The sequence below is a fragment of the Empidonax traillii genome, unplaced genomic scaffold (assembly GCF_003031625.1).
Source record: "Empidonax traillii isolate 1590-97213 ecotype Southwest subspecies unplaced genomic scaffold, ASM303162v1 scaffold124:size1682992, whole genome shotgun sequence".
NCBI lineage: Eukaryota > Metazoa > Chordata > Aves > Passeriformes > Tyrannidae > Empidonax > Empidonax traillii.
In genome coordinates, this window is record NW_020955317.1 from 1,533,175 (window position 1) to 1,560,524 (window position 27,350).

Consider the following 27,350-nt stretch of genomic DNA (forward strand, 5'->3'; position numbering starts at 1 on the left):
GCACTTGGAGGATGGGTCCCCAAGGAACTGGGAGGAGCATTTGTGGCTTGGTTCCTGAGTCAGCCGTGGGACGTAGGACAGGGTTTGTTGGTGCCCATCTGGGTTGCTCTTCCTCCCCTCTAATGAGGATCTCCCCTGATCCCCTTTCTGCAGGTCACTCCCGGCATCAGCTGCGTCACTCCCCGTCCCCCAAACCCAGGGAGCACCTAGAAAGCTTCTGCTGGGGCAAAACAAGCACCCCAAACCCAGCAAGCCCCTCTGAGTTGTCATTCCGTGGTACCAGGGCTGGGGGTGACTCTGTCAGACCCGCCCAGCACAGTGTGGATGAGGTGCCCCCAGGATGGAGCTGCACTCACTGCCCCTTCAGCCACAGATTGTACTTATTGCAGCCTGGGATTTGGGAAGAAACAGTCAAAATTAGTATTTCTGGTGGAGCAGCAGCAGGGAAAAGAGGTTGAGGGGTGGTGGCAACCCTGAGCGTGGAGGGTGCAGGCACCCGTGGTGACCCACGTGGGTGTTGGGGACAGACAGGGGCGCAAGGACAGTGGTGTCCTCCATGCCAGGAGTCCCTGGGGTCCCTGCGTGCCCCATGTGCCCTTCTCCCCTCACTCCACACTGGTAGCGATGGTGCATTTCACCCCAGCTCAGGGAAGGATTTGCTGCTCCAGCACCAACGACAGAACCATGAGCACGACCCATGGACCAGGTGGGCTTGGGCCACTCCAGCCCTGGGCCTGTCCCCCTCATTTTGTGCCCCCCCTCCCCAGTGCCCATCACCATTAATTCAGTTCCAGCCTCCCTGGCAGCACTGCCTGGTGCTAACACTGCTTTATGTGAGCTCATGAAGCAACAGAGTCATCCATTCCCTGGGGAATGGATGTGCTGGGACTGGAGCCACACTGGCCTCCCCCAGGGACTGGGATGTGCTGGGGCTGGATCCATGCAGGCCTCCTTGAGGAGCAGGGCGTGCTGGGGATGGGCACAGCCTTGGTCACAGCTGGGGGACACAAGGCTGGTCTCAAGACCACTGCAGTGGCTGCACAGGCTGCCACTGTGCCAGGGCCTGATCAGGCTCACCTTGCCAGAAATAGTTCATTAAAAATTTTTTCCCTATAAAACACTTACTCACAATCCATGAGAGGCCACCTGGCTCCCTGGGCAGAGCTGTTGCTGGCCCAGGGTGGCTCTGGCGGGCTGGGCACAGGGATGTCACAGCTGGCCCCAGCCATGTCCCCCTCCCCATCCCAACACCCCCTGGAGCCTCGGGCAGCCCTGAGAACAGGGAGGAAGAGGAGCTGGAGTGCAAGAGGGGCTAAGGGGACACAGCAACCCAACCAGTGCTCCCCCAAGGGCCAGGCTGTCCCCCCCAAACACTGCACTCCCAGCACTCCAGGAGTGCCCCACTCTCACCGGGCAACTCAGAGACTGTCTTGGAGGGGAAATAAATAACTAAATAAATTAACATGAAAAGAGCAAAGGGGTAAAACACTGGCAGGCAGCCCCTGCTGGGCAGCTGGAGGGGATGAGGGACAGGGAGAGGAGGAACGTGAGGGAAGGCGAGGGCTGTGCCAAGGGCTCCACGTCCTCCTGCATGCTGACGATGTCCTGAGGTGTCTGCCTGGGTCAGTTGTTGTTCATGATCCACCAGGAAGCTGGGGAGAGAGGGAGAGGAGTCAGGGATGTGAGGACAGTGGTAAACAGGAGAGGGATGTAGGGTGGAAGGGATGGGGGTCCTGGCCCTGCAGGTCCCTGGCACCTGGCCCTAAATCACCCACCTCCCCTCCCAGGGGGCAGGGAGCTGGAGATGGGGGATCCCCCTTGAGCTCTGGCAGCTCCTGCAGGAGAGCACTGGGAATGTGGTCAGTGGGACCAGCAGGTCAGGAGCAGCGCTGGCAGCAGAGGGTTCAGTCCAAATTAATCCACGTTTTAGGTTATTTTACACAAGACCTGAAAGCGATCCCTGAAACTAAACTGGCGCTGTAACCCTGAATGCAGCCCCTGGGACTGACCCAGGAGCGCCAGAGCTTTGCAGAACAGGTTCAGGGCTCAGGTAAAAACCAAAACATGGCACCAGGTGTATTTGAGACAGGGCCCAGCTTATCTGCTACCTGGGAAGTGCCCCTGCTGCTTGGCTGTCCTGGCCGAAGGGGACAGACCCTACAGTGCCACCAGCTCACACAACCAAACCTGCTGGGGACAGTGGGTCTCACCCTGGCTTGAAAAACCCGATTCAGATCACCCCAAACCAATCTTCTGCCCTGGAGGGAGTCCCTGTGCCTGTCCCTGCGCTGCTCCTGCCCTCTGCAGCACAGCTGGAGCACAGCGTGGCTCTGTGGGACCCCCTCACCTGGGAACAGCATGGTGGTCAGCAGCTCCGGGGACTCCAGCAAGCTGATGATGGACTGCTGGAAAGTCTTGCTGCAGCTGGACTGCAAGTGGCTGTAAAACAGGCAGCAGGGTCAGGGGGTGCAGCCTCTGGTGCCAGGATCCCTGTCCACGCACGGGGACAGGGCTGCTGCTGCACCAGACACTCCCAGCTACACCCACGGAGAGCTCCCACCTTCTCCACGAGGTCACGTCCTGCCAGAACTCGTACAGGATGAAGCAGGCCTCGTCTGTCAGCTTGCAGGCAGAGACACTGTGGGGACAGGAGTGACCCTGAGCTGGGGGTGGGCACAGCCACGTGTGCCCCACCAGCCCAGGCACATCAACCTCCCCACAAAGCTTCCCAAGCGCAGTTCGGATGCACCGGGTTTGTGGCTGCTGGAGCACACAGCTCCAGGGGATTCCAAACCCAAATCGTGCCTCACAGCTCCTGTGTCCAGGCGGCAGAGGAGCTTTACAGCTTTTAAAAGGGTCTTTGCTGCTGCTCAGGAATCAGACCAGTCAGTGTTTTATTATTTCCACAAACCCCCAGCACTGGCACAGCTCATCCTTCCTGCCCTTTGGAGTAGGTGTCACCACTCACCTGGAGAGAAACTGAGGCACAAGTGCAGGAGCTGAACATGAACCCACAGCTCGCTGCCCCCAGAGTGATGCCGTTGCCCCAGTGATGCTTCCCACACTCCCTCCTGCCCCAGGAACAGCCCTTGGGAAGATGGGGGTGCAGCAGCAGGAGGGTGAGAGCACAAGGCTTGGAGTGCAGGGCTGGGGGAACCAACTGCACTCGGCTGCAGCAGCAGCAATTCCAGCTGAGGATGGGCCTTTCCTCCAGCTGCTGCCAAGGGCTGCTGGAGGGGGCCAAGCCTCAGGGGGACAGCAAACAACTCCCCCAGCAGCTCTGAGGTTGCATCCCCCTGAGGGGCCACGATGGGCTTTGCAATTCCCTGGAGTGAACCAGGAATGTGGAGTCTCCCCGGGCTTGGCTCCAGCTTTCCACTCACGTGGAGAGCCTGCCCATGCAACGCCACCCCGTTGTCTCCACAAATAGCTCTCATGACAAAAAAAGCCCACCAATTCCAAAGAAAAGAACTCCCATTCTCCCTGTCACATGTGTCACAACGAGCATCTTCCTTTTGTTTGGACTGAAAACGTGCATTTATGCCGCTGAAACTGGAGAGCTGAAAAACGACACTTTAAATGGGAACAGCACGAACGTTCCCTGCTGAAAGCGGCTCGAAATCTCCCGTGGGAGAAGGGAAGTGGCGCTCGGGGAGCAGCTGTGCCATCTCAGGGACAGGATGGCAGTGATGTCCCTGCAGGCAGACCCAGAGCCCTGGAACAGCCTTGGCCTCATGCAGGGTCAGCTTCAGGTGCTCATGGATGCTTCCCACACACGCCATCCGTAAATCAACGCCCTGCATGAGCTCTGGCCTTGACCTTCCCATCGCTTTCGAGTCCTTAAGTGCTGGAGGAGTTCGTGCACTCACTTACATGCACGTGCCACTCCTGCTGGCATAAAACCCACCCCCTCCTTCCCAGGCACTGGTTCTTACTGGGAATACCTGCAGCAGAAGCTGGGACAGTGCTGCAGGCAGGGACAGTGCTGCAGGCAGGGACAGTGCTGCAGCCGTGACACGCTCACCCTCTCTGCAAGGTCCAACCCCTGCGTGCTGAGCCCGCCCTTGCACTGACCAGCACACGAAACTCTCCACAAAAAAACCTTTTTGTCCACCCCAAAGGTGCCATATTAAAGCCCTCACTTCTGGGGGAGCCACGCCACAAACCGCCCCACAGCCCCCCCCACTTACTGCAGGCAGCTGCTGTGCCCAGCCGTGCCCTCGGTGTAGGAGCGGAACGCCTGCCGGAACTCCTCAATGCTGCTCGTGGCCACCGAGATCTGCCTCTTGGCCACCAGGATGTGCTGCCAAGGGACAGAAGGGCCTCAGGGACTGGTCTGTCCCCTCCTGCCCTCCCTTCTCCCACCCTGCTGAGGGATACGGTGGTGCCAAGCAAACACAGCACCGCAGTGGGACTGGCACCACAGTGCTGGGGACAACGGTGACATAAAGTGGCTTCTTCCCACCTGGGCAGGTTGCCTTTCCACTGAGGATTGCACCAACAGGAGATGCTCCATCCCCTGGGGGTGGGGTCCTGCTGCAGTTCCCTGTGTCCTTCCCACAGCAGAACAGGGCTTGGGGACCCCTCCACGTGGGGCTTTGCACGGAGCACACCAGGGGGAAAACAGAGCATCACCTTCTTCTGGGCTGGCTGTGGGCATTGCCTGGGGCTCTCAGGGGCCTGAGGGAGCTGCATTTTTGGGGGTGCACATTTGGGGGTTACCTGCAAACAAGGAGCAGCAGGACAGGGACTTACTGCATCTTGTCCTTTGCACATGGATTCCTCCTCCTTCAGCGGCTCCAGGCGTGGGCTCTGCATTCAACACCACAGGGAAAATCAGAGTTACTGCAACGAGGCAACCCTGGAACCCACAGCCCAGCTTAAGGGACAGGCAGGTGCACTGGGGATGTTCCTTGGGTACTTGGGGGAGGACAGGCATACGACCTGTGGGGTTGGTGGGTCCTGACTGACTCGTCAGATCAGCAGGACCATGGGAGGGTCAGCAGAGCTGAGAGGAGAAGGGTGGCTGAAAGTCTGGGTCTGGTGAGTGGGTGCAGCCCTGTGACGATGCCAGGACCAAATACAGGGGGTGCTGGCACAGGGAGGGGCCCCAACACCGACCTGGCCATGCCAAGGTGTGGGGCAGCCCCCAGCAGCTCTCCTTGGCCACACACCTTGTACTCCAGCTTCTCGATGAGCTGCTGGAGCCTGTTGATCTGAGCCATCCACTGGCTGTTGTCCTCGACACAAACACCTGCATGGCAAAGGGCACAGAGACATCACCAAAAAAACCCTTCAATTTTGTCATTGCAAAAGCTTGCTCAACACCCAGGAAACCACGAGTCTTCTAAAAACCTCAGATTTAAACCAAAAAAACCTGATATTTCTGCTGAAAACTTCTCCCACTGCCCAAGGGCTACGACACCCCACAGAAGCTGGCACCTCGGTGAGATGCTCCAGGCTCCATCCCAGAGCTGCCCAGTGATGCTGTAGACGTGGCACATGGTTTAGTGGTGGGCTTGGCAGTGCTGGGGTAATGGTTGGACTTGATCATAGAGGTCTTTTCCAACCTTAACGATTCTGTGTTGATCCCAGACCCATTCCAGGCTCCAGAGGGGCACAGACCAACCCCAGGGACACCAGGGATCCCAGAGACACCAGGCTGCAGGTACCTGTTGTCAGCATCCCAGAATAGGGGTCTGTTGGAGACAGACAGACGTTCTTCTGTCCTCTGCGCCCACACCGTCTACCTGCCCTCGGGCCAACTGAAGTCTCAGATTTCTTTGTGTCCTTTCTGGAAGGATAAAATGCGGAACGAGGGGGTTGAAGTCGTTCCCAGAGGGATCAGCTTCACGGCGGGCTTTGGAAAGGGCAGATCCTGCTCTGGGATGCCCCTCCCAGGGAGATCCCACGAGCGGGGCTGGGGGACCAGCACGTCCCACCCCCGTTACCTCTCCCGTCCCGCCTGCTCCTCCACGGTGTCCACAGCACACTCCAGGGACGCCTGCAGGGACTGCAGCTGGTGCATGGTTTCCCGCAGAAGGAATCTGGTCAGGAACTGCTCCATCTTCGAGGAGGTCTCGTACCTCTGCGGAGAAGAGGAGAGGACCTGTCAGGCGCCTCTGACTCCATGCGGGGGGAGCAAAGCCACACCTGGGAGGGGTTGGCCCTTAAATGTAAATAAAGGGGTGGATATCAACCAAATTTTTAGTTATTTCAGGAAAAAGTGACACTACAGGGCAGAAGAACCCTCTGAGCACCTGCCTGTGAGATCACAAGAGGGAACACAGGCATGGTTCCATCTGCACTCCAGCCACAGGACCCACAGCCCCAGCCCCAGCAGTCTCAGCCCTGGCCCCAGCACTCTCAGCTCCGGGAGCCGTGGAGGAGAGCAGATGGACACAAGCCACAAGGTAAAGGGAGTGTCCCCAGCTTCAGGGAGGGTTCCAGGGCTGGCAGATCATCCCTCGTGCCCTCCCCATTCACACAAAGGCTCTGCTCACACCAGGGCTCTCGGGACAAGACTGGGACCCCACAGTGATCCCCCAGGTGCAGGGAACCCCTTCCAGGGATCCCTCACCACTGGTAGGCCAGGATAGGGGCTGGTTTCATGCCCTCTCTCCCTGAGAAGACAGTGCCAAGCTTCTCTGCTCCCACAAGAGGTTCCGTGATGAATGTCTGACGTGTGCTGGTGTTCAGGGTCACCCCACAGCCCTTCCCCATGTCGAGTGTGAGTGAGGGACTGCCCCTGTGAGCCCCACCCCACCTGCCCCATGGCACTGGAGGGGTGTCCAGGAGGAATATGGGTCCGTGTGCCCATTCTCCATCACCATCCTCCTGGTTTAGAGGTGCAGAGTGAACACCAGGGGAGAATCGCCTCCTTTGACCTCCTGGCCATGCTCCTTTGGATGCAGCCCCGGATTTGGTCCAACCACTCGACTCTCCTGTCCAGTTTTCCCTTGCTTCCTTAAAACCACCCAAAATTCTGTCCTTGCACCGCTAGAAAATCTCCAGGCCCCCAGGGAGGGGGACAAGGTACCCAAGGAGGGATGCTCAGCGAGACGTGGAACAAGGAGACAGGACAGGCTGCAACACGTACCCAGACACTTCTAGAGCAGGCACTGCTGTCCTGCAGTGGGGCTGAGCCGCTCTCCCTTGCAGAGCAGGTACCTGGGCCTGGTTTGGCTTCACGAGACCCCTCTTGTCCCACTGCAGGCTCTTCCTCCCTCCCCGGCATCCCTCCGGAGTGCCAGCCATGCTGAAGCCTGCAGTCATCATCGACAGCGGCAGCAGCTTCACCCGGGGCGGCTTTGCAGGGCAGTGGCAGCCCCAGTTTGTTCTAAGGACTGTGCTGCTGCACCCCTGCAGTGCAGGCCCCAGGAGGGACACCCAGCAGCATCCCACTGCTGCCACGGGAAGCACGGGAGGCTGCGCCGCAACACCCAGGTCCTGCCCACTCAAGCACGGCATCGTTGAGGACTGGGATGGCATGAAAAGCCTGTGGGGCCACCTCTTCTCCTGCAGCCTCAGAGTCCCTCCAGAGGAACACCCGGTGCTCCTGGCTGAGTCCCCGTCCTGCCCTGCCGCCGACAGGGTAAAGGCAGCCGAGGTGTTTTTTGAGAGCTTTGGGGTGCCAGCCCTGCACGTGGCCAACACCGGGTTCCTGTCCCTCTGCGCCCACGGCAGAGTCACCGGGCTGGCCGTGGAGGCTGGGGCGGGAGTGTCCCACGTCACCTCCGTCTGCCTGGGCCAGACCCTGAGGAAGGGCACCCAGCGCCTGGGGGTGGCCGGGGAGCTCCTGTCCAGCCACCTGCACCGGCTGCTGCTGGAGAGCCCCAACCAGCCCTCGGCGCTGCACGCCCTGACGAGGAAGACGCTGTCCCAGCTGAAGAAGCAGTGCTGCTACGTCTCCCTGGACTACGAAAGAGACCTCCAGGACCAAGGTTGCCATCATCCAGCCAGATTCCAGATGCCAGACGGGCACTGGATAACCCTGGGCAAGGAGCGGTTCTGCTGCCCAGAGCCGCTCTTCCAGCCCAAGCTGCTCCAGCACAGCTGCCCCGGGCTGCACCAGCTGGCCTGGCAGAGCCTCCAGACGGTGCCCGACCACGCCAGGAGGGACATACTGGGCAACATCGTGCTCTCAGGCGGCTCCTCCATGTTTCCTGGCTTCCCAGAGAGGATGTGCTTAGGGCTGAACCTCCTCTCCCAAGGCACGGGCGTCCAGATCGATGTCCTGGCAAGCCCGGCGAGGGGCACGGCGGCCTGGGTGGGGGGCTCCATGGCAGCGTCTCTCACGTCCTTCCAGCGCGCGTGGTTGACAAAGGGCGAGTACCAGGAGCTCGGAGCTGAGTGTGTGCACACCAAATTCCAGTAGACAGATGGCAGCCATCCCACTGTCAAGCTACAGCAGGAGGGACTCCAAAACACCGCCTTTGTCCTGGCAGAGCTGCGGCAGCGGTGACCGAGGGCAGCTCCCGCGCTGCCACAGGGGTGCAAAGTCAATTAAAGCGCTCCAAAAGGAACAAGCTGCTTCTCATTGACACTGTGGGTTGCTTCAGTGCCCATCCACAGCAGCAAAGCTGTCCTTTTGTGATGGAAATGTAGCTGCCAGCGCAGGGAAGGGGGCTGCTCCAGCTGTCAGCTCGGCAGAACCCCCAAGGCCTGCAGAGAGCCACAGGGACGGGAGGAAGGAGCTGAGGAGGGGAAGGTCCACGTGGTGCCTGCACTGCAGCCACTTTACTACAGCAGGCAGTTCCACATCCCAGCACTGCACAGCTCAGGGCTGGGTGTGGAGATGAGCTGAAAACCAGGGAACTGAATTCGCTCCTTGTAATTTTGGTATAAAGGTCATTTGGTGCTTCAGGGAGCCGATTCAGCTCCCTGAACAGGCATTTACTCGCCTGGCTTTGCTGCTGCTTCAGTGAACTGGCTCAGCGCAGCAGATGATTGGAAAAGGATCAGAAGTTTCATGGGGGAGCAGCTGGGGAGCACAGCCCAGCTGGCACAGCAGTTCCCTTCCCCAGGGCCAGACCCGTTGCAGCTCCTCAAGGGACACAGACTGGACTGCAGTGGGAAGGAGTCTCCACACGAAGCAGGAGGGCTGGTTGCTCCACACAAGAACCCACCAGGAGAGGTCAACCCCTCTCCTTGAAAAGACAAGGAGGCAGATGAACATCCCCTCTGCCTTCTCTGTGGTGTCCTCATGTGACCCCAAGGCTGTGGCACAGACCCAGAGAGCCAGGCTGCCTTCACCCCCCACCCCGAGCTCCATGAACCATGTCCAAAGAATGTCCAGCAATGCCACCACATTACTCAGGTCAAATATTTCCAATTGCTGCAGTGTTTCTCTCCAACACACAGAGGTTCTGGAATTCCAGAAGCTCTGTGGAGAAGCATGTGGACATAACCCTTCCTTTGCTGGTGCCAAAGGAGGGGAAGGGTGGGAAAGGCCTTGAGCCCCTTGTGGTTTTCTGGTTGTTCTGTGCCACAGCCAAGCCACCAGCCCAGTCCAGGAGCTGCATCCAGCTGGGCACAGTTCTGGCTGGCTGGGATGGGAAGGTAAGTGGAGAAAGTGGAGAGGATACCCATCCCCTGAGCACTGCCCTGGGCTCGTGCTGGAGTTGGCAAAGGAAGGCCACAGCCATCCCCCAGCACCAGGGTAGGCAGAGCAGCCAGGGTGGGGTTTCATTCCTGCTGGAAAATCAATCCCGTTTTCCTGCCAGAGGAAGAGGATGGCAGCGGAGCTCTGCCATCTTACCTTACGTGGGGGTTGGATGCTTCTCCTCCAGCACATCACTCCCCTTCCAAGGGCCAGGTGCTGGGAGAAGCACCAAGCGAACCTTCCAGCCCCCTCCATCCTCTCAGCTTTCACCCTGAGAGGACTCAAGCCTCGTGTCCTCCACGGATGATGTGGTTGGATGGAGTTTTATGGCAGGAGCAGGCGCTGCTCCCACTGACATCACAGCTGTGGGGGGGGCACCTCGAGCCTGCCCTGAGCCCCACAGCTCCCCCCGTGCAGTCCTGACACCCCAAACACACAGGCACAGGCACCAGCCTGGAGTGCCACCCCCCAAAACCCAACTGCCAGCCCGGGGTAGGCTGTGCTTGGAGGGGACTCGGCTCTGGAGGGTCCCACGTGGAATGTCAGCACTGCACAGGATGAGCAGCTGCCTCCTGTCTCTCGCCTTGTCACACACAGCACACCCAGGGGAATGTGCTGGAGGGAAGGATGGAAATAACCACCCCCCCAGAGAGCCCCAAACGCTGCTTCACCCAGCATCAACCCGAAAAATTTCATGCCAGGCAAGGGAATCGACTGAAAAACACATCTTTGCTTCAACCCCAGCTGCCCAGCCCTCCTTGCACTCTTCATTTTGGGGGCAAACAAGCAAAATCCTCTCATCAGGAGCTGCACCACGTGGGTCAAATCCTCTGTAAACAGAGGTTCAATGAAAATGTGCTCTGGCTCATCAAGCACAGTGTTTTCTGCTCACAGGGAAGCCCCGTGGACAGGAGTCACAGAGGAAATAACCCAGCAAGCACAAGACATGAAATTCTGGTCATGGACTGGTATTTCAGCTCTGTTTACCCAGATGAAAATCCCCAGGTTGCCAGGAGATGCTATAATGCTACTTTTAAGAGGTTTTATTACTTCCTTATGATGATAGTTAAGCTTAGGACAGAACGGAATAGGTGGTCATGTTCCTGCCAAAGGAGAAATAATAGCACCTGGCTTGGAGAGGCATTTATGGGCTGGTGTGCAGTGTTTGCAGACTGGAGAATGGAAAGATTTTAGCATACAGGCCCCCTGGGAGAAATATCAGGCTGTTTCCCAAGGTATTTTCACAGTTCACTTCCTACTCTGCTGCTATTACATGGCAAACATGAAGTTCAGCCACAAAATAAGGTGTAATTAGCACACTACAGCACAGCTATCAAGTTACACTTCACAAACATAGGTGGGAATGCCTGAATTTGGAGAAAAAACCCTCTTTTCTTTACCATGTTCCTACCAGCCCAGTGAGGAAGGAGGGCTTCCTGCTGCCCACCTGCAGGCACATGAAAGTGGCCACGAGCAGCTTTGCTGCCCCCACGCACACACAGTGTCCTGCAGTCCCACAGTGAGGACAAACCCAGCTTGCATTTCTCGTGCTCTATCCCAGCATTTATCCTGCAGCTGACAAGGGACGTGGCAGCAGATCCAGGAGCCTGCCAGCCAGGAGACAGCTGTGGAGACAAGTCATTGATCCATGCCAGCGATCCTGGCCCGCAGGGGATGGGAATCCTTCACACCAAAGGGGCTTTTGGCACCACAGCTCCCAAATCCAGAGCTGCAGGATACTCCCCCCAAGCTTTGCTTTCCTGATTTCCCTCCTTGCTGCAGCTCATGGCCCTGGCACGGCCTGAGCAAGCCCAGCACATCCCCCAGGCTCTGTTTCCTGAGCCAACAAGGCAGCCCAGGCTCTCTGAGTCTCTTCCTGGTGGTAAAGTAGGGTTTTATTTACATGAGCCTGTTTACAGCTGTGGGGAAGTACCTGCAGGATGCAGGGGTGAGAAATCCTGTGGCAGCAGGAGTAAGAAACTGGAGATGGATAATGCCCTGACCAAGAGATGCTGTGGCTCAGCTGGTGAGACCCAGGAGAAGTCAGAAATCCCCCTCCCCTTCTTCCAGCCAGTCTGGACATCACTGCCTGCTCAGGAGCCATGTCAAGTCCTCTTAAATACAGGTTGGGAAGAACATCTGCTGCCTGCACAGCCCTGATCTGGAGGCAGAGCTCTGTGGGGAGGGTTATTGGAGCAGGCAGGTCTCTCCCAGTTTCCTCAGAGCACTACAGCTGCAGCTCCAGCACAAGCAGCTCCCTGGGAATGGTTCCAGGGGATCCCACTCTGCCATGGGGTGGTCTCTCTGCCAAAGTGGGGCTCTCAGACCTCAGCCCGGGGCATCACAGGAATGAATCAACAGAAACAAGGGGCAGGTGTAGCGTGGAAGTCTCTGTTCTCTGTCCCCACCCCTGGCTCACTGAGGTGGGAGTTCTGCCTAAAGTCCAACCAAATAAAGCCACTCATCCCATAGTAACTCAAGCTCGAGTCCAATTCTGGAAATACAAATCCGGGAATATGTTCAGGTCACAGCAGGTAAGAAGGCAGCATTTATCATCTCTGGCAGCCTCTAGAATGGCAGGTGTCCCACAGAACTCTGCCCACAGGGTTGGAGCATCGTCCCTTCCTTCCTTCTCCCCAAACCAGAGCCCAGCAGACCAGGGGAGTGCACAGAGATGATTCCCAGGAGGGTCAGTGTCTGCATCAGGGCACTCAGCAGCTCGGGGCTGGGATCAGAGCCCCTGATCAGCACAGACCTCACCTGGGAGAGGGCAGTGCTGTGAACACTGGGCTGCCCCAGCTCCAGGCAGATCCAAACAGGTGGAAAAGCGAGTCCACAAAAGCCTGTTCCAACAGGGAAAACCTGCTTCTCTTTTCCAGGGAACACCAGTGGCACCAGAAACTATGAAGTGAATGAATGCATCACACCAGTACTGTGAGGCAGACAGTGACTGTGCTGTCCTTTGGAGAAATACATGAATATGCACATTCATTACCCACAGAAAAACAGAACAGGAAAGAACTGAAATAAAACATAGCTATCTGGAGAGGATTCCTTCTCTCCCTCTGGCCTTGCTGAGAAGGGGGCAGGGCAGCTGAACCAAAGAGAAAATGCATTTTCAAGCGATTCCCTCTCCTGGCATGAAATTTCCCGAGGTACAGGGAGACACTGCCAAGTCCAGGTCTGGGCAGAGGAAACCTCTGAGAGAAGGACTGACACTACAGAGGCACAAACACCTCTGTGATGACTGTGGGACAGATCCCCTTTTGCCTCTCTGGCAGATCAGCAGGTCAGTGGATGGTGTTCACATGGACGATGCCCTTCATTCCCTTCTGACCAAGCATCAACCCACTGCACCGAAGGGAAGGAAAAGGGCTGACCCTTCCCAAGGATGTAACACAGCATCAGCACCAAGCACATTTAATACATTTCAGGGGCAAAGGGGGCTGCTGGGGTACTGCCAGCACTGGCCACTGCTTTTCCCAGCTGTCTCTATCTGGGCACCACAGCCCTCCGACACACGGGTGGGGGGGGGGGGGTGCTCAGAGCAGGAGGCTGCTTGTCCTAATTAGCAGCTTCCCATCAGCACAAGCTGTAGGGAGAGGGAGAGCATTCCCAGCGGGGATGAACTCTGCATCAGGCTGGGAGTCAATGAATTGCAGCACTTCCTACCTCTCCCTGTTGCCTGGCTGTTCCCAGACAGCGCTGCTGCTGCTGCTGCTGCTGCTGCTGCTGCTGCTGCTGCTGCTGCTGCTGCTGCTGCTGCTGCTGCTGCTGCTGCTGCAGTGACCCCTGCCCCTCTCCAGCGCTGGGTTTTGTGGCTGTGAGCACGGGCTGTGCCAAGCACAGTCTGTCCAGAGCTGCTGGGGTCTATCCAGAGCAGGCTCAACCCTGCAGTCCTCATTTCCTAGCTCACTCCTTTGTGGAGAACACTCTGTTTTGGCTCAGAACTCAACACAGATCATCAGCGATGCCCCCACAAACGGTGGCCGCAGGCAGGACCCTGCAAGGAGCAGCTGGAACAGCCACTACCAGAGCCCCACGAGGAGGAAGATGATGCCTCCAGAGAACAAAAGCACCAGATTTACCCTTCCCCTGCTCAGTCTTGGCTCCCCCTCCTCCAGGCTGTGCAGCTGCAGCACTCACCTCATGCGCAGACGAACCCAAGCAGGCACAGGAACCCCCTCGGTTTGGGAGGTACCACGTTTGCTGCCTCCCAAACCCGAATTTAACACTAAGCAAGCAGCTGAGATCACCACAGCTCCTGTTCCACCCTGCTGCCCTCCCATGGTCCCCTCCTTACCAGCTTGGTTTTGTCCATGGCTGCCAGCACCGCAGCATTGAGGGTTTCCAGGGCAGAAAGCACATTCCTGTATTCCCCGAGATACGCCGAGAAATAATCTGCAGCAGGAGAGGAGACCACGGTGAGGCTCCTGAGCACCTCCATCTCTGCCTGCCCTGCCCCTTCTTCCCACACACAGCCCAGTGCTGCAGGGGCACATTCACCCCTCCCTCCAGAGTCACGCTCCCACCTGGACTGAAATGATTCCTTCCCCTTGGGAAAAGCACTGACACCCTCAGGGCTGGGCTGCAGGCACAGGGACTGTCCATGCCACCTGAGTGCCCAGTCACACACGCACCCCACCACAGACCTTCAGGAGAGGGAGCCCTCCAGGGCAGGAACATCACTTGACTTACCACACAACTTCTCCGTGTCGACGTTACTGCGAAAACAGACAAACAAGCTCTTGTCAGATAGTGGGGCTGGTCTGGGGGAAACTGTTACAATGAGCAGCGTTTTGAGGGCTTGTGTCTTGAGTCCCAGGGGATTTGCTGCTCATTTCGTGTGTTTTCAGAAGCTGCATTAGAAAAATAAGAAGCTGCACAAGTTCAGAGCCAGCAGCTCAGGAGCCAGGCAGCACCCAGGCAGGGCTTTGGGGGCTGAAGGAGCAATCGAAGCTGCTCCAACGTTTCCTGGAGCTGGAGTGTGGTGGGAAAGTGTCTTTGACAGCAGAAGGGGGTCAGGATGGAGGTGACCCACACCCCTGGGCTAGCAATCCCCTTTCTGAGCTCTGGAGCTGCTTCTCCAACCCAACCTTTTCCCCTAGAAGTGGGAAGCACCAAGCCAGGGCTCTCTCCTTGTGTGTCTCCCTTGACCTCGCCCAGGTCCTCCCCCATGGATCCCCAGACCCCCTCCCCTTCCCTGCCCTCAGAGCCCAGGTGATGTGGAGCTGCCTGCAGGCTCCCAGGGCAGGGCTGGATGGTTTCACAGCCCACGAGAGGGGTTGTTCCTGCCATGAAGGGCAGTAAATCAGGAATCTGGGTCTAAAAACCTGGAAGCAGAGAGCAGACCCTCACCCTTTTTCACTAACAGAGGGCACTGCACTGCAGAATCCACGCTGGCATCCCTGCAGGGCTTGGGCATGACCCTCCTGTGGCTCATAAAGGTGCTGCTGGGGTGGAGTGGGAGGAGGGTACAGACAGAAACAGCCACAGGTTTTTGGGAAAGGATGTCAAGCAGAACCAAGGAGTTTGCACGATGCTGTCAGATCTGTTCAGGTGGCCAAAGCCACAGAGACAGAGCTGCTCACAAATCTGGCATAATCCAGAGCCTGCAGGGACATGTCCCAGGATGTCATTTGTTCAAATCAGCCTCTGCTCAAGGCATTGTGCTGCCTCAAAATCCCCTAAACGCTTACAGCTGGTTTTAATCCTGATTGGGAAAGCGGAGAAGAGCACAAAAGAGGGGCTTTTAAGTGGTTTTTAAGTGTTTAAGTGCTGTCACACGTGGAAGAACTGGTGATACCTGGAGTTTGCTGGGCTCCAAGCACGAGGACAGCTGCAGCGCTGCTGACCAGGGGATGTGAATTCAAGGTCACATCATCCTGTCCCCCCTCTGACACTGCTCACAGGGCAAAGGGACCAAAACACCCCGAGGCAAAATTAGAGGAGAGTGTGTGAAATCTCCAAAATGCCATGCAAACAGGTGAAATGATTCAAGCAAAATCTTCCCATAGCTTTTCCTCCAGATATCCAAGGCTGGTTTCTGCCTCCCTGTTTCCTCTGGGCTTCCACCTAATGTCCTTTAATAACAGACCTTCAAAGCATGAAAATACTTTGTTGTGATCCATGGCAGAGCCAGGGCAGTGGCACTGCAGACCCCCGTGCTCAGGTGGCTGCACCAGGGGCCTCTGTAGCAGCAGGGAGGGGCAGTGTGAGGCTGTGACTTGGCTCAGCTATTTTAAACACTCACAGGAGCTGATTTAGGCAGGGCCTTGCGCACTGACCTGGCACTGCAGGCAGTTTTTTAAAGTGGATTAAAAAAAAAAATCAGTGCTTCCCTCGAGGCACAATACAGATAAATCTTGCAAAACCACAGCCCCTTCTCCTGCCCACTGCACTCCATCAGACTTTGCTGATCCCATCCCGGCTCTGCCAGACAGAGAGGCTGGAGTTCGAAGCACCAATTTATATTGGAAAAATGTTTCCTTCTTATTTTTTCCCCTTCCTCCTGAAGGCTGCCTGGAGCCTGCAGAGCTGCTGCAGTGCTGCAGGAGCCTTGGCACAGCAGCAGCCACGGCACAGCCCATCAGATCTGTGCCCCAGAGCAGCAACTGCAGCTGCCCATCCAAGAGATGGGTCCAAAAAATCACTGAAGAGGGGATATGTGGGCATAGGATAACAAAATAGCCAGTGAAACACCTCATTCACACATTACCCAGGCATTTGCATCTGTCCCCACTGAGGACCTGGGGCTGGGAATGGTTTCACCAGGGAGAAGGAGCCACCAGCTCAAGCCACTGCCCAGTTCCCACCTTGGCTCCAGTGAGCTGTGACAAAGAGCTGCAACCAACACCCACCTTGTGTCTTCTAAGGAGAGGCCAGGGGTTATTAATAACCCTTTTTATCTTGTCTGTTTGTTGCTTAAAAATAAGTGTTAGCTAATCCATCACTAAAGCACTGAACAGTTGAACACTGAACCAATCGACGAGATCTTGTGGCAAAAAATCAGAGCCCTCTGAGAGTTGTCCAGGGGAAGATCTGCTCCCTTCCCTTCCTGATGCTCCACCAGCAACCCTGCATGGGAATCTCTTCCCACATCCTGCATCCTGCAGCAGCCCCCAGGCCACAGCCAGGGGCAAGACAGAGCACAGCAAGCAAATCACAGGAGTGGTGGTGCCCTTTCCATGCTACCAGAGCTAATTCACCCCAGAAATCAGGAGGAGCTCATGGGAAGAGCCTGCACATTAAACCCCGACCCATACTGCAGGGCTGCATGGGGCAGCAGGTTTTTCCTGCTCCCCTCTGCCATCCCCTCTGCCACTCCAAGAGAAGAGCCATCCTCTGCCTCCAAAGCACTCATCCTGAGACTCTCCACATCTCCCATAGCTGTATTTTGACTGTGCTCAAACCACTGATTAACTGTAATTAAGCTTGAACTGATGATGAAGGATCTTGTCATCATTATGCTGTTGGGATTCTCTCAGAATGTGCCTGGAATTTATGCAAGAAAACAGCAATCAGCTGCAGAAAAGCTGACAGGATTTTTTTTTTAATTTATTTTTATCATTTATCATGTTGGGAACCCCCTCTGCCATCACAGATCGGGTTTCCAAACCTTTTCAGTGTAACACAGGGTGTTTCAGTCACTCTCCTTCACTCAGAGACTGGCAGATGCTGCAGCTCTGAGTAAAGAGAGGGGAGGGAAGTTCATTTAAATCCCTCCTTCCACAGAACCACTGTTACTGTGGGGTTATTTCCACTTTCAGAGCCACCAGGTCAGCACTGCCCTCTCTTTCACTTCTGGCCCAAAGTCAGAGGCTCTGGGCTGTCTGTACCCAATTCCTGAACACTCTCAGGGAAAAAAGGATTTTCCAGACCTTATTTTTCCAAACTTCCCCAGAAGATGCAGGACAGGAAGACATGTAAGGTCCACACAGCACTTCCCAGTGCCCTGCAAAGAGTAGCAGACCTGCAACCTCTGCAACACCACAACCTTCAGCCAAAGCCCTTTGTAAGCAATTCTCCATTAAGTTGTCCTGGTGAGACCCTGGGATCTGCTTTCTCCCACCCAGCTGGGCTCCAGACACATCTCTCCAGATGCTTCTGCAGTTACAGAGCTCCCTCAGCCCTCCAAAAACATCACTTCCTTTTCACCCAGGTGTTTCAGGGGATGAAAATGCACTTTCCCAGGAAGATGAATCTTCCTGTGCCACTGGTGTGGAGCTTCCCAACAAGCTAAACCAAACAAGTGGTCCCAGGTGTTATACCAAACTGCCACCAAGAGCTGAACTTGGTTTCGACATAAACCCTTGAATGTCACGGAATTAAAGAGAGGAGATATTTCAAGCCAAAACACAACAGTTTTCAGAAATGCAGAACAAAAAAAGCCTCATGTGGGAAGGTAAAATCTGAAGTGAACCCTGCAGAGGTGCCTGATTCACGGATCACAGCGTCCCACCTCAGCAGCAGGTGGGTGGGAAGTGGAGGAGAGGAGAACATGGTGCTGTGGGCTCTCTGGAGAGAGAACAAGTAATGAGGGAGACCTCTGAACTCTCTCATCTTCCCAGATGGCAGCTCTGGGGCCCAGAGCAGCTGCAGGTTCACAGAGATGGGTGAGGGTCAGGACAGCTCTGGGCAGTGCCAGACATGGAAAGGGCCTGGATATAAAGGTCTCTGTTACTGTCTGTCCTCGGGTCAGGCTGACATGGACGAGGAAACAAAAATTTCAGCCTAGACCTGACAAACACGGCACCAAATCCACCAGCTAGAGAAAGGCTGAGACCTTCCCATCACCACAAAAGCTACGGGTCACAAAAGAAGTGTGCCAGGTATGTCTGCAGAGCTTGTAGCTGCTTTTCAGCTTTGTAATACTCTATTATGTCAGGTAATAACTCTTGAATCTGGCAGAAAATTTCAGCCAGATCTCTAAAATATTAAGTTTTGCAAGTGCAAGCCAAGCCCAGAGGAGAGGAGCTGTCCAGCCCCCCAGCACGGGGACAGGAGGGCACCAGCACAGCCCTCACAAGGCACCAGAGGCTGCACGAAAGAGCAAGTCCCCCTGCACATCCCAAAACCGACACTGGCTCGAAGCCACCGAGTGCAGGAATTTTGGAAACAGCTCTGTCTGAGGGTCCCCTCTGCTCTTTATGGCAGGAGGAGAACAAAGACCCGAGGCTCATGCCCTGCTAAGGGATGTCACCAGCTCCACGTTGCCACTGCCACGTTGTCATGGCTACGGCACCATCCTTACAGTAATGGGAGCACCACTGCAGCCACAGCCCTGCTCAGCTGCTCCAGACTCATGGGATAAGCCCAGCCTGGAAGCAGTGGGAAGCCAGGAGATGTCCCCTGTTCAGATCAGGGCTCGGTTAAATCTCCTGGCTCCACTACACCCCGTGTTTTCCAGCGGATCTGCACGGGATGACTCCAAGGTCACCCCAAAGTGGAGTGAAGGGAAAGGAGCATTCCCAGAGAAAGGGGAACTTCTGCTTACTGCTAACTTACTGCTGACTTCCTGGGGTCACAGCCCAAACAGAGGTATTTTCAGGAGACCCCTCCTGCTGCCCACATCCACAGGTCCAAGCAGCAGGGCAGGCAGCAGTGAGCAGCCAGGCTTCAGAGAAAGCAGCACCAAAGCCGCCCACACCAGCCCACTTCTCTGCCCCATCACCAAAGTGGGAGCATCAGATAAACCCACTACCCCAACGCCATCAGGAGTCCATCATCCCCACTGCCCCAGTCCCAGGTGGATGATTTTGGGACTGCTGGGTATCCTCTGTCAGTGGCTCAGTGGGATTCAGTGTGACAAGGGCCTCCTGTGCCACTGCCCTGGCTCCCTGCAAAGTCCCAGGACCAGCGTGTGCAGCTCAGGCTGCTCAAGTTTTCTCTCCCTGATGGAGATAACTGCCCTGGCCAAGGGTGCCAGAGGTGCAGGAGGTGCTTCCCAGGGATCAGGGGAAGTGGCACAAGCCAGAGCCCAACCTGCTGCCCAAGACCAGGAGGAAGCTGCAGCCCCTTCTTCCCCAGCGGCACCCCAGTGTTTGAACAGACCCCAGGCATGCCAATCATCCACACCCAGTTTCTCCCAGTGCCAGAACACATTCACCCATAGCAGATGAGGCCACACTGGTGTCCAAAACATGGGATGAGAAACCCTGCCGAGCCCAACAGACTGTTCTGGACAGCACCAGTCAAGAGCAGGGCCAGGGCTAAACACAGTTCCTCCTCCTGTTTGTTGGGGGTTTCTTTTTTTAAAAGCAGCTGGCCTAAATTCCCAGTTCCATGCACCAGGCCCACTTGTGGTGGAAAGCATCTCTTACGTAAGTGAAAAGCAGCTCCCTGTGTCAGCAGTGGCAAACTCTGCACAGTCTGTGCCTTGTCCTCACTCCACCACATGCTCCTGCAGACACACAACCTGCTGGGTATTTCTGGACTGCATTTTTCAAGCTACAGCAGTGTCATCCTGAATGGCTGCTTGCTTCATGGAGCTACAGTAAATCTGCTGACTGTTCTCAAAATGTCTGACTCCCCTCTCCACCGACGGCGTTCAGTGGGTTTTTTAACATCTGCGTGTTGCAAGAGGTGGGTTGATCTCACCCTGACTATTTATCACACCCGCTCCCAAACGTCCTCCATCTACACTCTCAAGCACTTTTATATTCTTCTTCCTCGGTGCCACTGCGGGACTTACTCTGAGTGACGCCTGTCAATGCCGCTGAACAACTCCCACAGCTCCTCCGAGCTCAGGATCCCGTCAGAGAAATAGTTCTTGAACTCCTCAAATGACAGCTTCCCATCATCTGCATTTCAATAAAAGGGGAGGATAATTATGTATCTGCAGAAAAGCAGGCCCCAAGATCCTCCCAGCAGCCGCTCCACCAGGAGCGGGGACAGCGGGGTGTGTTGTAAGTAATAATTAGAGCAGATATCTCACTGACAGCAGGTCCCACCATCCCACCCAAAGCTCAGGAGTGCTGGCAAGCAGGGACACTGCTGCTGGAGCTTCAGGTGGGAATTTCAGCACCTTCCCAAAGACCCCACTGCAGTGGTTTCAGAAATGCATGCAGACACTCTGATAGATGACTGTGCAAGGAGAGAGTCCATTACAAACAGCACAGGTTTTTATAGTAAGAAAATCTCTCCATTGATTCTCGAGCTTTTCTCTTCCTCTCTGTGGAGGACTTTCAGCTCCTGGGCTGCATTTCAATCTCCAACAAAAGTGGTTCCTGGAACTACCACGAAGGAGAAGAGCTCAGGAGAGCTCCGAGAAATGATTTGTGATTTTGGACCTCTTGGTTTATCGGTGCTGCATTAAAAACTGGGTAGCAGAGCCTAACTCCCAAATGCCAGAGGCTCCAGGGTTACCCAGAGACAGGGTCACCTGTAAAACCCTAGACTGAGCACACAGATTGACTCAATCCCACGAGGGACAGAGCAGAAACCTGATGGCCTCTGGGCCTGGGCTGCTTTGCCATCCCTTCTTGCTCTCAGCAGCACAGAGGAGAGATCACAAGCACACAGGCAGGAGAAGGGCTTGGAGGGGGCTCTGTCCTGCGTGGTGAATGGATGGTGAACTGTCAGAATCCACTCCCCTGCCCCTGGCCAGGCCCTTTGCCCCTTGCAGAAAAACATTTTCCTTGCAGCCAGACTGCTGCTCTGCCCTTATCCCCCCTCTCTCTTTCAGCCAAACCTCCCAGTGGGAACGAGCCACGCTGCTTCACCCAGAGCTGGGCAGGGAGGGGGAGGCAGCAGCAGGAACAAAGCACTCACCGTTCTTGTCGGCTCGCCGGAAAATCTGCAAGAGAAAATACAACAGTGGGGAGAGAAGGGCAGCTGAGCCAGGCAACACCCAGCACCGTGGAAAACCACCTCCTGGAGCCCAGGGAGCCAGGACTGCACAGGCTGCTGTGGGAAATTGCCCTTTGCCAGTGATTAAACCCATTTCTTGCCTCTAATGCACAGAGCCCTCGGTGCAGCTGCGGCGAGCGAGCGAGCCCGGCACTCACAGCGAGCATCTCTTAGAGAACACAGAGGGAGGCAAAGCAGAAAAGGGCTTTGCTACACCCTTGTGATGGCAAATGTTTAATTTTTCAGACCCTGTAAACGAAAGAACATTAAGTATAAAACCACTCCACACGGAAGCACTTGGGGCATCACCAACACTCCAACTGCCTGCACCGAGGAGCAGCTCCTGCCCCACGCTTCGAAACCACCCCTCACGACAGTCCTACCTGCAACACCTCCACGTGCACACATGCTGTAATTAATTATTAATGGATTAATTAATCTGTAACTAATTCTGACACAGAGCACAGCTGGAGAGCTGCTCCAATTCGGGGCCTCGATGCAGGTTCCCAACCACGAGGCTTCTGCCCACGACGCAGGAGAGAGCTGGGCTTGCTCATCCCTGCCAGGATCTGTTTCACCAATAATTACTGGAAGGTCTGGGGCTGACTCCAGTGAGGAATGGCATCATTTCCAAAGCCTGGGGACATCTTCCCAGACCAAACATTACGAGGTTTTGGCCAGCACAGCCTAGTGGACCCAACGACTGAAAGTTGTGTGAGTGGCAACTCTTTCCTTTATGTCATCCTGGGTGATGTAGAAATCCACAGGTCTGCAGAAAGATCAGGAATGGAAAAGGGCAGGAAAAGGAGAAGGAGGACTTTTATATTCTTGCCCACACATCCCCACAGAGCAGCAGGCAGAGGCATCACTGCCCCAGGCTCCTTGTGCACCGCTCACCAACAGCTCTGCGGTGTGTTCTGAGGGCACAAGCCCAAATCCAGCCACTGAAATCTCCCTGGAAAACTGCTCTGAGGTAAAGAGAGAGCTGCCCAGGAAAATCTGCACTGCTCATTCCTAAGCCACTGGCTTGTAACTGAGAATAGGCTTTCCTGCTGCTGGTCCCAGCAGGGAGCTCCGTGGTCCTTCCCTGCAACCGAAACCAGGAGCAGGGACACCTCCTCCAGGAGCAGGGAGCCCTCCTTGGAGGATGCTCTTCCAAACAAAGTGAGCTCCTCTCAACCTGAGCTGCTGCAGGGAACAGAGGCTGCCTTGGGCTGACCAGCATTAGGTAACCATCCTTCTGGGATTCTGTTCCACCATTCCTCTTGCAGGAAAGCAGGGCAGGCAATCCATGAGCACCCCACAGGCCTCGCTGGATGCACTGTGGAGCTGAGATGGGAACCTGCAGCTCCCAACCAGAAGAGATTTCTCTGGATTTTGAAGCACACTTTTCTCCAGGCTAACGGGTTCCTTGTGGGGTCTCCCAGCTGCAGGGTCACACATTCCAGGGCTCCCTGGCTGCAGGAGCAGCACCAGTGGGTCCCACATGTCCTGCCATGGGAACGACACTTTCCATCAAGGGAGAAACTTCATTCTGCAGAGCTCTGTGTCATCAGAGAGACACATGGCTCGTGCATTGACATCTCATGGCTCCAGATGTCACTGAGGCCAGTTAGCTCATCCCAGAGACAGTCAAGTGTCACCCAGGCACTTAACAAACGCAGCCTCAGGTGAGGCCAAACATTCCTTGCCTTCCTCAGGGGGGTCTGTTGGCAGACTATGAGGGAGAACACGGTTCCAGGGGGAAATCCATGAAGATGAGAAGGTCTCTAATCCAGGAGGAGCCCATCCTGGATTTAGCAGGAACCTCAGCAAACGGAGTGGATGCTTCTCCCTCACACGCAGGTGAGCGATGTGTTACACGAGCACTGCCAGTGCACACACGGCAGCAGCTGCTTGAAGGGATTTATTTTAATATGGCACAGGAAGGGAGCTGTGAGAGCCACACAAGGCAAGGCCACACCTGCTCCAGGGCCCCCAGGAATGGCAGGGCTCCTCACTATCACCAGCGAGCCTGTCCCTGGCTGAGCCAGCTGCAGAGGTGCCTCAGTGAGCGCTGCTCCTGTTGGAAAACACCAGCCAAGCACCAACGGTGCAGAGCCACTTCCACACTGCAAGGGGTGAATCCTGCCCCCTCCCTGGGCACAGGCATGTTCTCAGCAATAGCAGGTAAGCACTGCTCCCCGCGTGGGCAGCAGCCTTGGAACAAAGCCAGGGAAAAGTGATGCAAAGCCAGACTGGGAATGGGATCAGGTCTGGGTTGACTGCTGGAGAGGCCCTACAGGCAATCCCTCACTTGCCTCAGGGAGGACTGGCAGCCTCAGAGGCACAGGGACACTGCCTGGAGCCCAAGATGTTCCCCTACCCCCAGCTCCTGGGCTTGCATCCCAGCAGCCACAGCCCTGCTCGATGACTGGAGCGGCAGCTGCTGGGACTGATGGAAGAACTGAAACGGCATTTATTTGGGAGATGAACCCCCTACACACCTCAGGAAGAAGGGACATTATAGGACTTCTCCCTGCCTGCAGGGCCGGGAGCAACGGCGGCCGCTGGACAGGCAGGAAGGGACACAGTGACCACTGGGGAGGGGACAGTCACCCTGGCGACACCGCAGGCTAAGGCAGGCTGCACCAGCCACTGCCGACGAATGGCGTCCTTCTCGAACCTCCCGTATCCCGGGAGGGCAGCGAGGAGCCCCGAGCACCAGCCTGGGGGACAGACCTCCCCACGGCTTGAGACGCTGCACGGGGAAACAACCGCGATGGCAGCGCTGCAGTTGGTACCGCGCCTGCAGCGAAGCGTCTCAGGCAAAGTCCTCCTCCTCCTCCTTCTCCTCCTTCTCCTTCTCCTCCTCCTCACCTCTCCCAAAGGCAGGCCATCTGCAGGCAGGTCCCAGGGGAAGCAGAAGCTGCCACCTTGAATTTGTGGTGGGCAGTCCTGCCGGGAAGGCAGGCTGGGCATCCTTCCTTGTTGACACTTTGCCCCAGCAAGCCTGGGGGGCAGCTGGACACCAGCCAACTGCCCAGAGCCAAGAGTGGAGACGTTAAACTCGCCCTGCCAAGCTCTGGAGCTGAGGTGGGAGCAAAGGAAGCCGCGGGGAAGAGGAAGAGAAGCCGTCAGAACCCGGAAAGCAGCTGCGAGAGTTGTTAACATTTCCCATTTTAATTGCCTTAATGACACCCTAAGGGATGGATGTGGGACTGAGCGAGTGCCCCGAGGAGCTGAGCTGGAACACAGCTGTCATCACCCACCCCCTCCAGCCCATCTTCCCTCAGCCAAGTAATTAGAATGGTTAATGATGCTGGCTGGAGAGCCTTCCAGCCCAAAATCCCCCCAGGCAGGAGAGAGATCCTGACTCCCAGCTGGAAGCTGCAAGCACCACCCTGACAGAGGGAACTGTGCTTCCCAGTGGCGCCAGGGAGATGCCAGGAGGTCTCGAACTGGACCAGGCACGGCACTCACCTTCCTAAAGTGCTGCCTGAGATCCTCTGGGATGAACTGGGACATGGGGGTGAACCCGGATTGGGACAACACGGAGATGACAGCTGGGGGATGACAGCTGGGGGAAGACAGCTGGCACTGACCTGGGCTGGGCAGGTGCTGGGACACCGCCAACCCCCATCCTTAACCCCCGCTGGCTTTCTCCTCCTCAGTCCTGCGGCTGGGCAGGGGCAGCACCTCCACTCACACATCTCCTTGGCTCCACGGGGTGACTCAGACCACAGTGGTGTCGGGCACAAGGGCTGGTGGTCCACCACGGAGATTTGGGCACTGTCCACCAGACCCAGCTCACAGAAGACAGCCAGGGCCAGGAGGGCCGAGCACCTCGGATGTGTTCCAGAGATGGGCTCTGACCCTGGGAGACAGCCCTGGCCCCAGGGCGCACAGCTCCCTCTCCTAGGAGCACCCCCGGCTGGAGGGGCCGCGGTGTGATGGGAGGCACCGTGCCAGCACCTCTGAACACGCAGACAGCCACTCTCTGCACCTTAACTCCCCCCGGCCGCCCACAGCCGCTGGGATGCCAGGCCGACCCCCAACCTGCACGGCGCATCCTCCTCCGCACCTCCCGGCGCGCCGGGAGCGGGCAGGGACGGGAGCTGCGCCCGGGGGCTGCAGCAGGCAGCGCTCTCCCTCCCCACGGACCCCTCCTGCCAGGCACCCGCAGCTCCCGCTCCGGGCATCACGACAGCCGGCTCTGGATGAGGCGTGGGCTGTTTCCAGCCACCCGGAGGCCCATAATTCATCAGAATGACACGACACCATTATTAAAGCCATCACGACTCCAACACCTCGATGCACAGCTCCGGGCTGGCGCGTCCTCCGGGCTGGTTCCGCCGGGAAGAGGCGGGAAAGAGTCTCCCCCTGACACCCACCCCCGAGGGCAGGCACGGCGGCCCGGGGGCGATGGAGGAGGGTGCCAGGGGGCCCGCCCGAGGTACTTACGTCGTGGAAGATGGGGAGCGGCTGGCGGCGGGGCGCGGGGCCGCGCTCGGCGGAGAGCAGGCACACGGCCAGCAGCTCAGCACAGGACATCATGGTCCCGCCGGGCGCGGGCGCTGCGGGCTCCGGGCACGGTGCGGTGCCGTAGGGATGGGTGCGGTGCGCTGCCGAGTGGCACCGTAGGGGCACGGTGCGCTGCCGTAGGGAGCGGTGCGGTGCGGTACGGTGCCGGCGGGATGGGCGCGGTGCGGTGCCGTAGGACGCGATACCGGAGGGACGGACGCGGTGCGGTGCCCTAGGGATGGATGCAGTACCAAAGGGACGGACGCGATGCGGTGCCCTAGGGATGGATGCGATACGGAAGGGATGGTTCGGTGCGGTACCGAAGGGATGGATGCGGTACCGAAGGGATGGATGCGGTACCAAGGGGACGGACCCGATGCGGTGCCGGAGGGACGGACACGGTGCGGTACCGAAGGGATGGATGCGGTGCGGAAGGGATGGTTCGGTGCGGTGCCAGAGAGATGGATGCAGTGTGGTGCCGGAGGGATGGATGCGGTGCCGGAGGGAAGGATGCGGTACCGAAAGGATGGTTCGGTGCGGTGCCGGAGGGAAGGATGCGGTGCGTGGGTCGCGCCCCGCAGATCCCGACTCAGTCGAGCGGCTCCGCCAGCGCCAGGCAACTTTGGCTCCGCGGCGGGCCCGCCCCCGCCGCCACCCGATTGGCCACGGGCCGTGATTGGCATCAAGGGCCACCACTGCGGAGGGCGGAGCGGCGGGGCTGGGTCCCGGTGCCCGGCGCTGCCGCGGGGGCGATCCCAGTTGAACCCCGCGGTGCCTCCAGTTGGCTCCAGTACAGCCCACTGTGGTCCCACCCGTGGGCTGTGTGACCATCCCCGAGTGTCCCTGTTGCTCCCAGTGTAGCCACGGGTGGTCCCAGTGTGCTCGCTGTGGGCCCCACTGTAGCCGTGGGTGCCCCAGTTGGCCCTGGGGTCACTCTAGTTTGGCCATGAGTGCTCCCAGTGTGGTCACTGTTGGCCCTAGGGTAGTCCTGGTTTCCCCAGTTGGTCCCAATTTGGTATGGGTTGTCTCGGTGCAGTCAGTGTTGGCCCTGGGGCTGCCCCAGTTCTACCATGGGTGGTCATAGTGTGGCCACTATTTGCCCTAGCATATCTCTGTCCCTGTGTGGCCCCAGCTGGTCCCAGTTTGACCACAGGTTGTCCCAGTGTGGACACTGTTGGTCCTGGCAAAGCCCTGGTTTCCCCAGCTGGCCCCGGTTTGGTCCCAGTTTGACCACGGGTGGTCCCACTGTGGTTGCAGTGCCCCTGGAGTGCTCCCCTGGCACCCAGGGTGGCTCCAAGTGACTTCCCTGCCTGCCCACGGTGCCAGGCAGCCTTTGCTCGGTGCTGCTTCCCTCCAGCGTGGCATACTGATGGCTGAGGAGGAGGAGGAGGAA

The 27,350-nt window shown here is 57.2% G+C and overlaps 2 protein-coding genes across 2 annotated transcripts; one reads left to right on the top strand and one right to left on the bottom strand.

The window, feature by feature from the left end:
* Nucleotides 1-161: 161 nt before the first annotated feature.
* Nucleotides 162-26,550, bottom strand: NECAB3 (N-terminal EF-hand calcium binding protein 3). Its single transcript, XM_027883344.1, has 13 exons — nt 25,898-26,550; nt 21,377-21,401; nt 20,298-20,406; nt 14,303-14,328; nt 13,908-14,005; nt 5,952-6,088; nt 5,673-5,794; nt 5,175-5,254; nt 4,756-4,812; nt 4,191-4,303; nt 2,561-2,638; nt 2,348-2,439; nt 162-1,652 (listed from the first exon to the last, which is right to left on the bottom strand). The coding sequence occupies exons 1-13, from the start codon at nt 25,988-25,990 to the stop codon at nt 1,624-1,626; spliced, it is 1,059 nt and encodes a 352-aa protein (XP_027739145.1). The 5' UTR covers nt 25,991-26,550; the 3' UTR covers nt 162-1,623.
* On the top strand, nt 6,218-8,528 carry ACTL10 (actin like 10). Its single transcript, XM_027883343.1, has 2 exons — nt 6,218-6,413; nt 7,216-8,528. Exon 2 carries the CDS (start codon nt 7,256-7,258, stop codon nt 8,375-8,377), a length of 1,122 nt encoding a protein of 373 aa, XP_027739144.1. The 5' UTR covers nt 6,218-6,413; nt 7,216-7,255; the 3' UTR covers nt 8,378-8,528.
* Nucleotides 26,551-27,350: the final 800 nt, after the last annotated feature.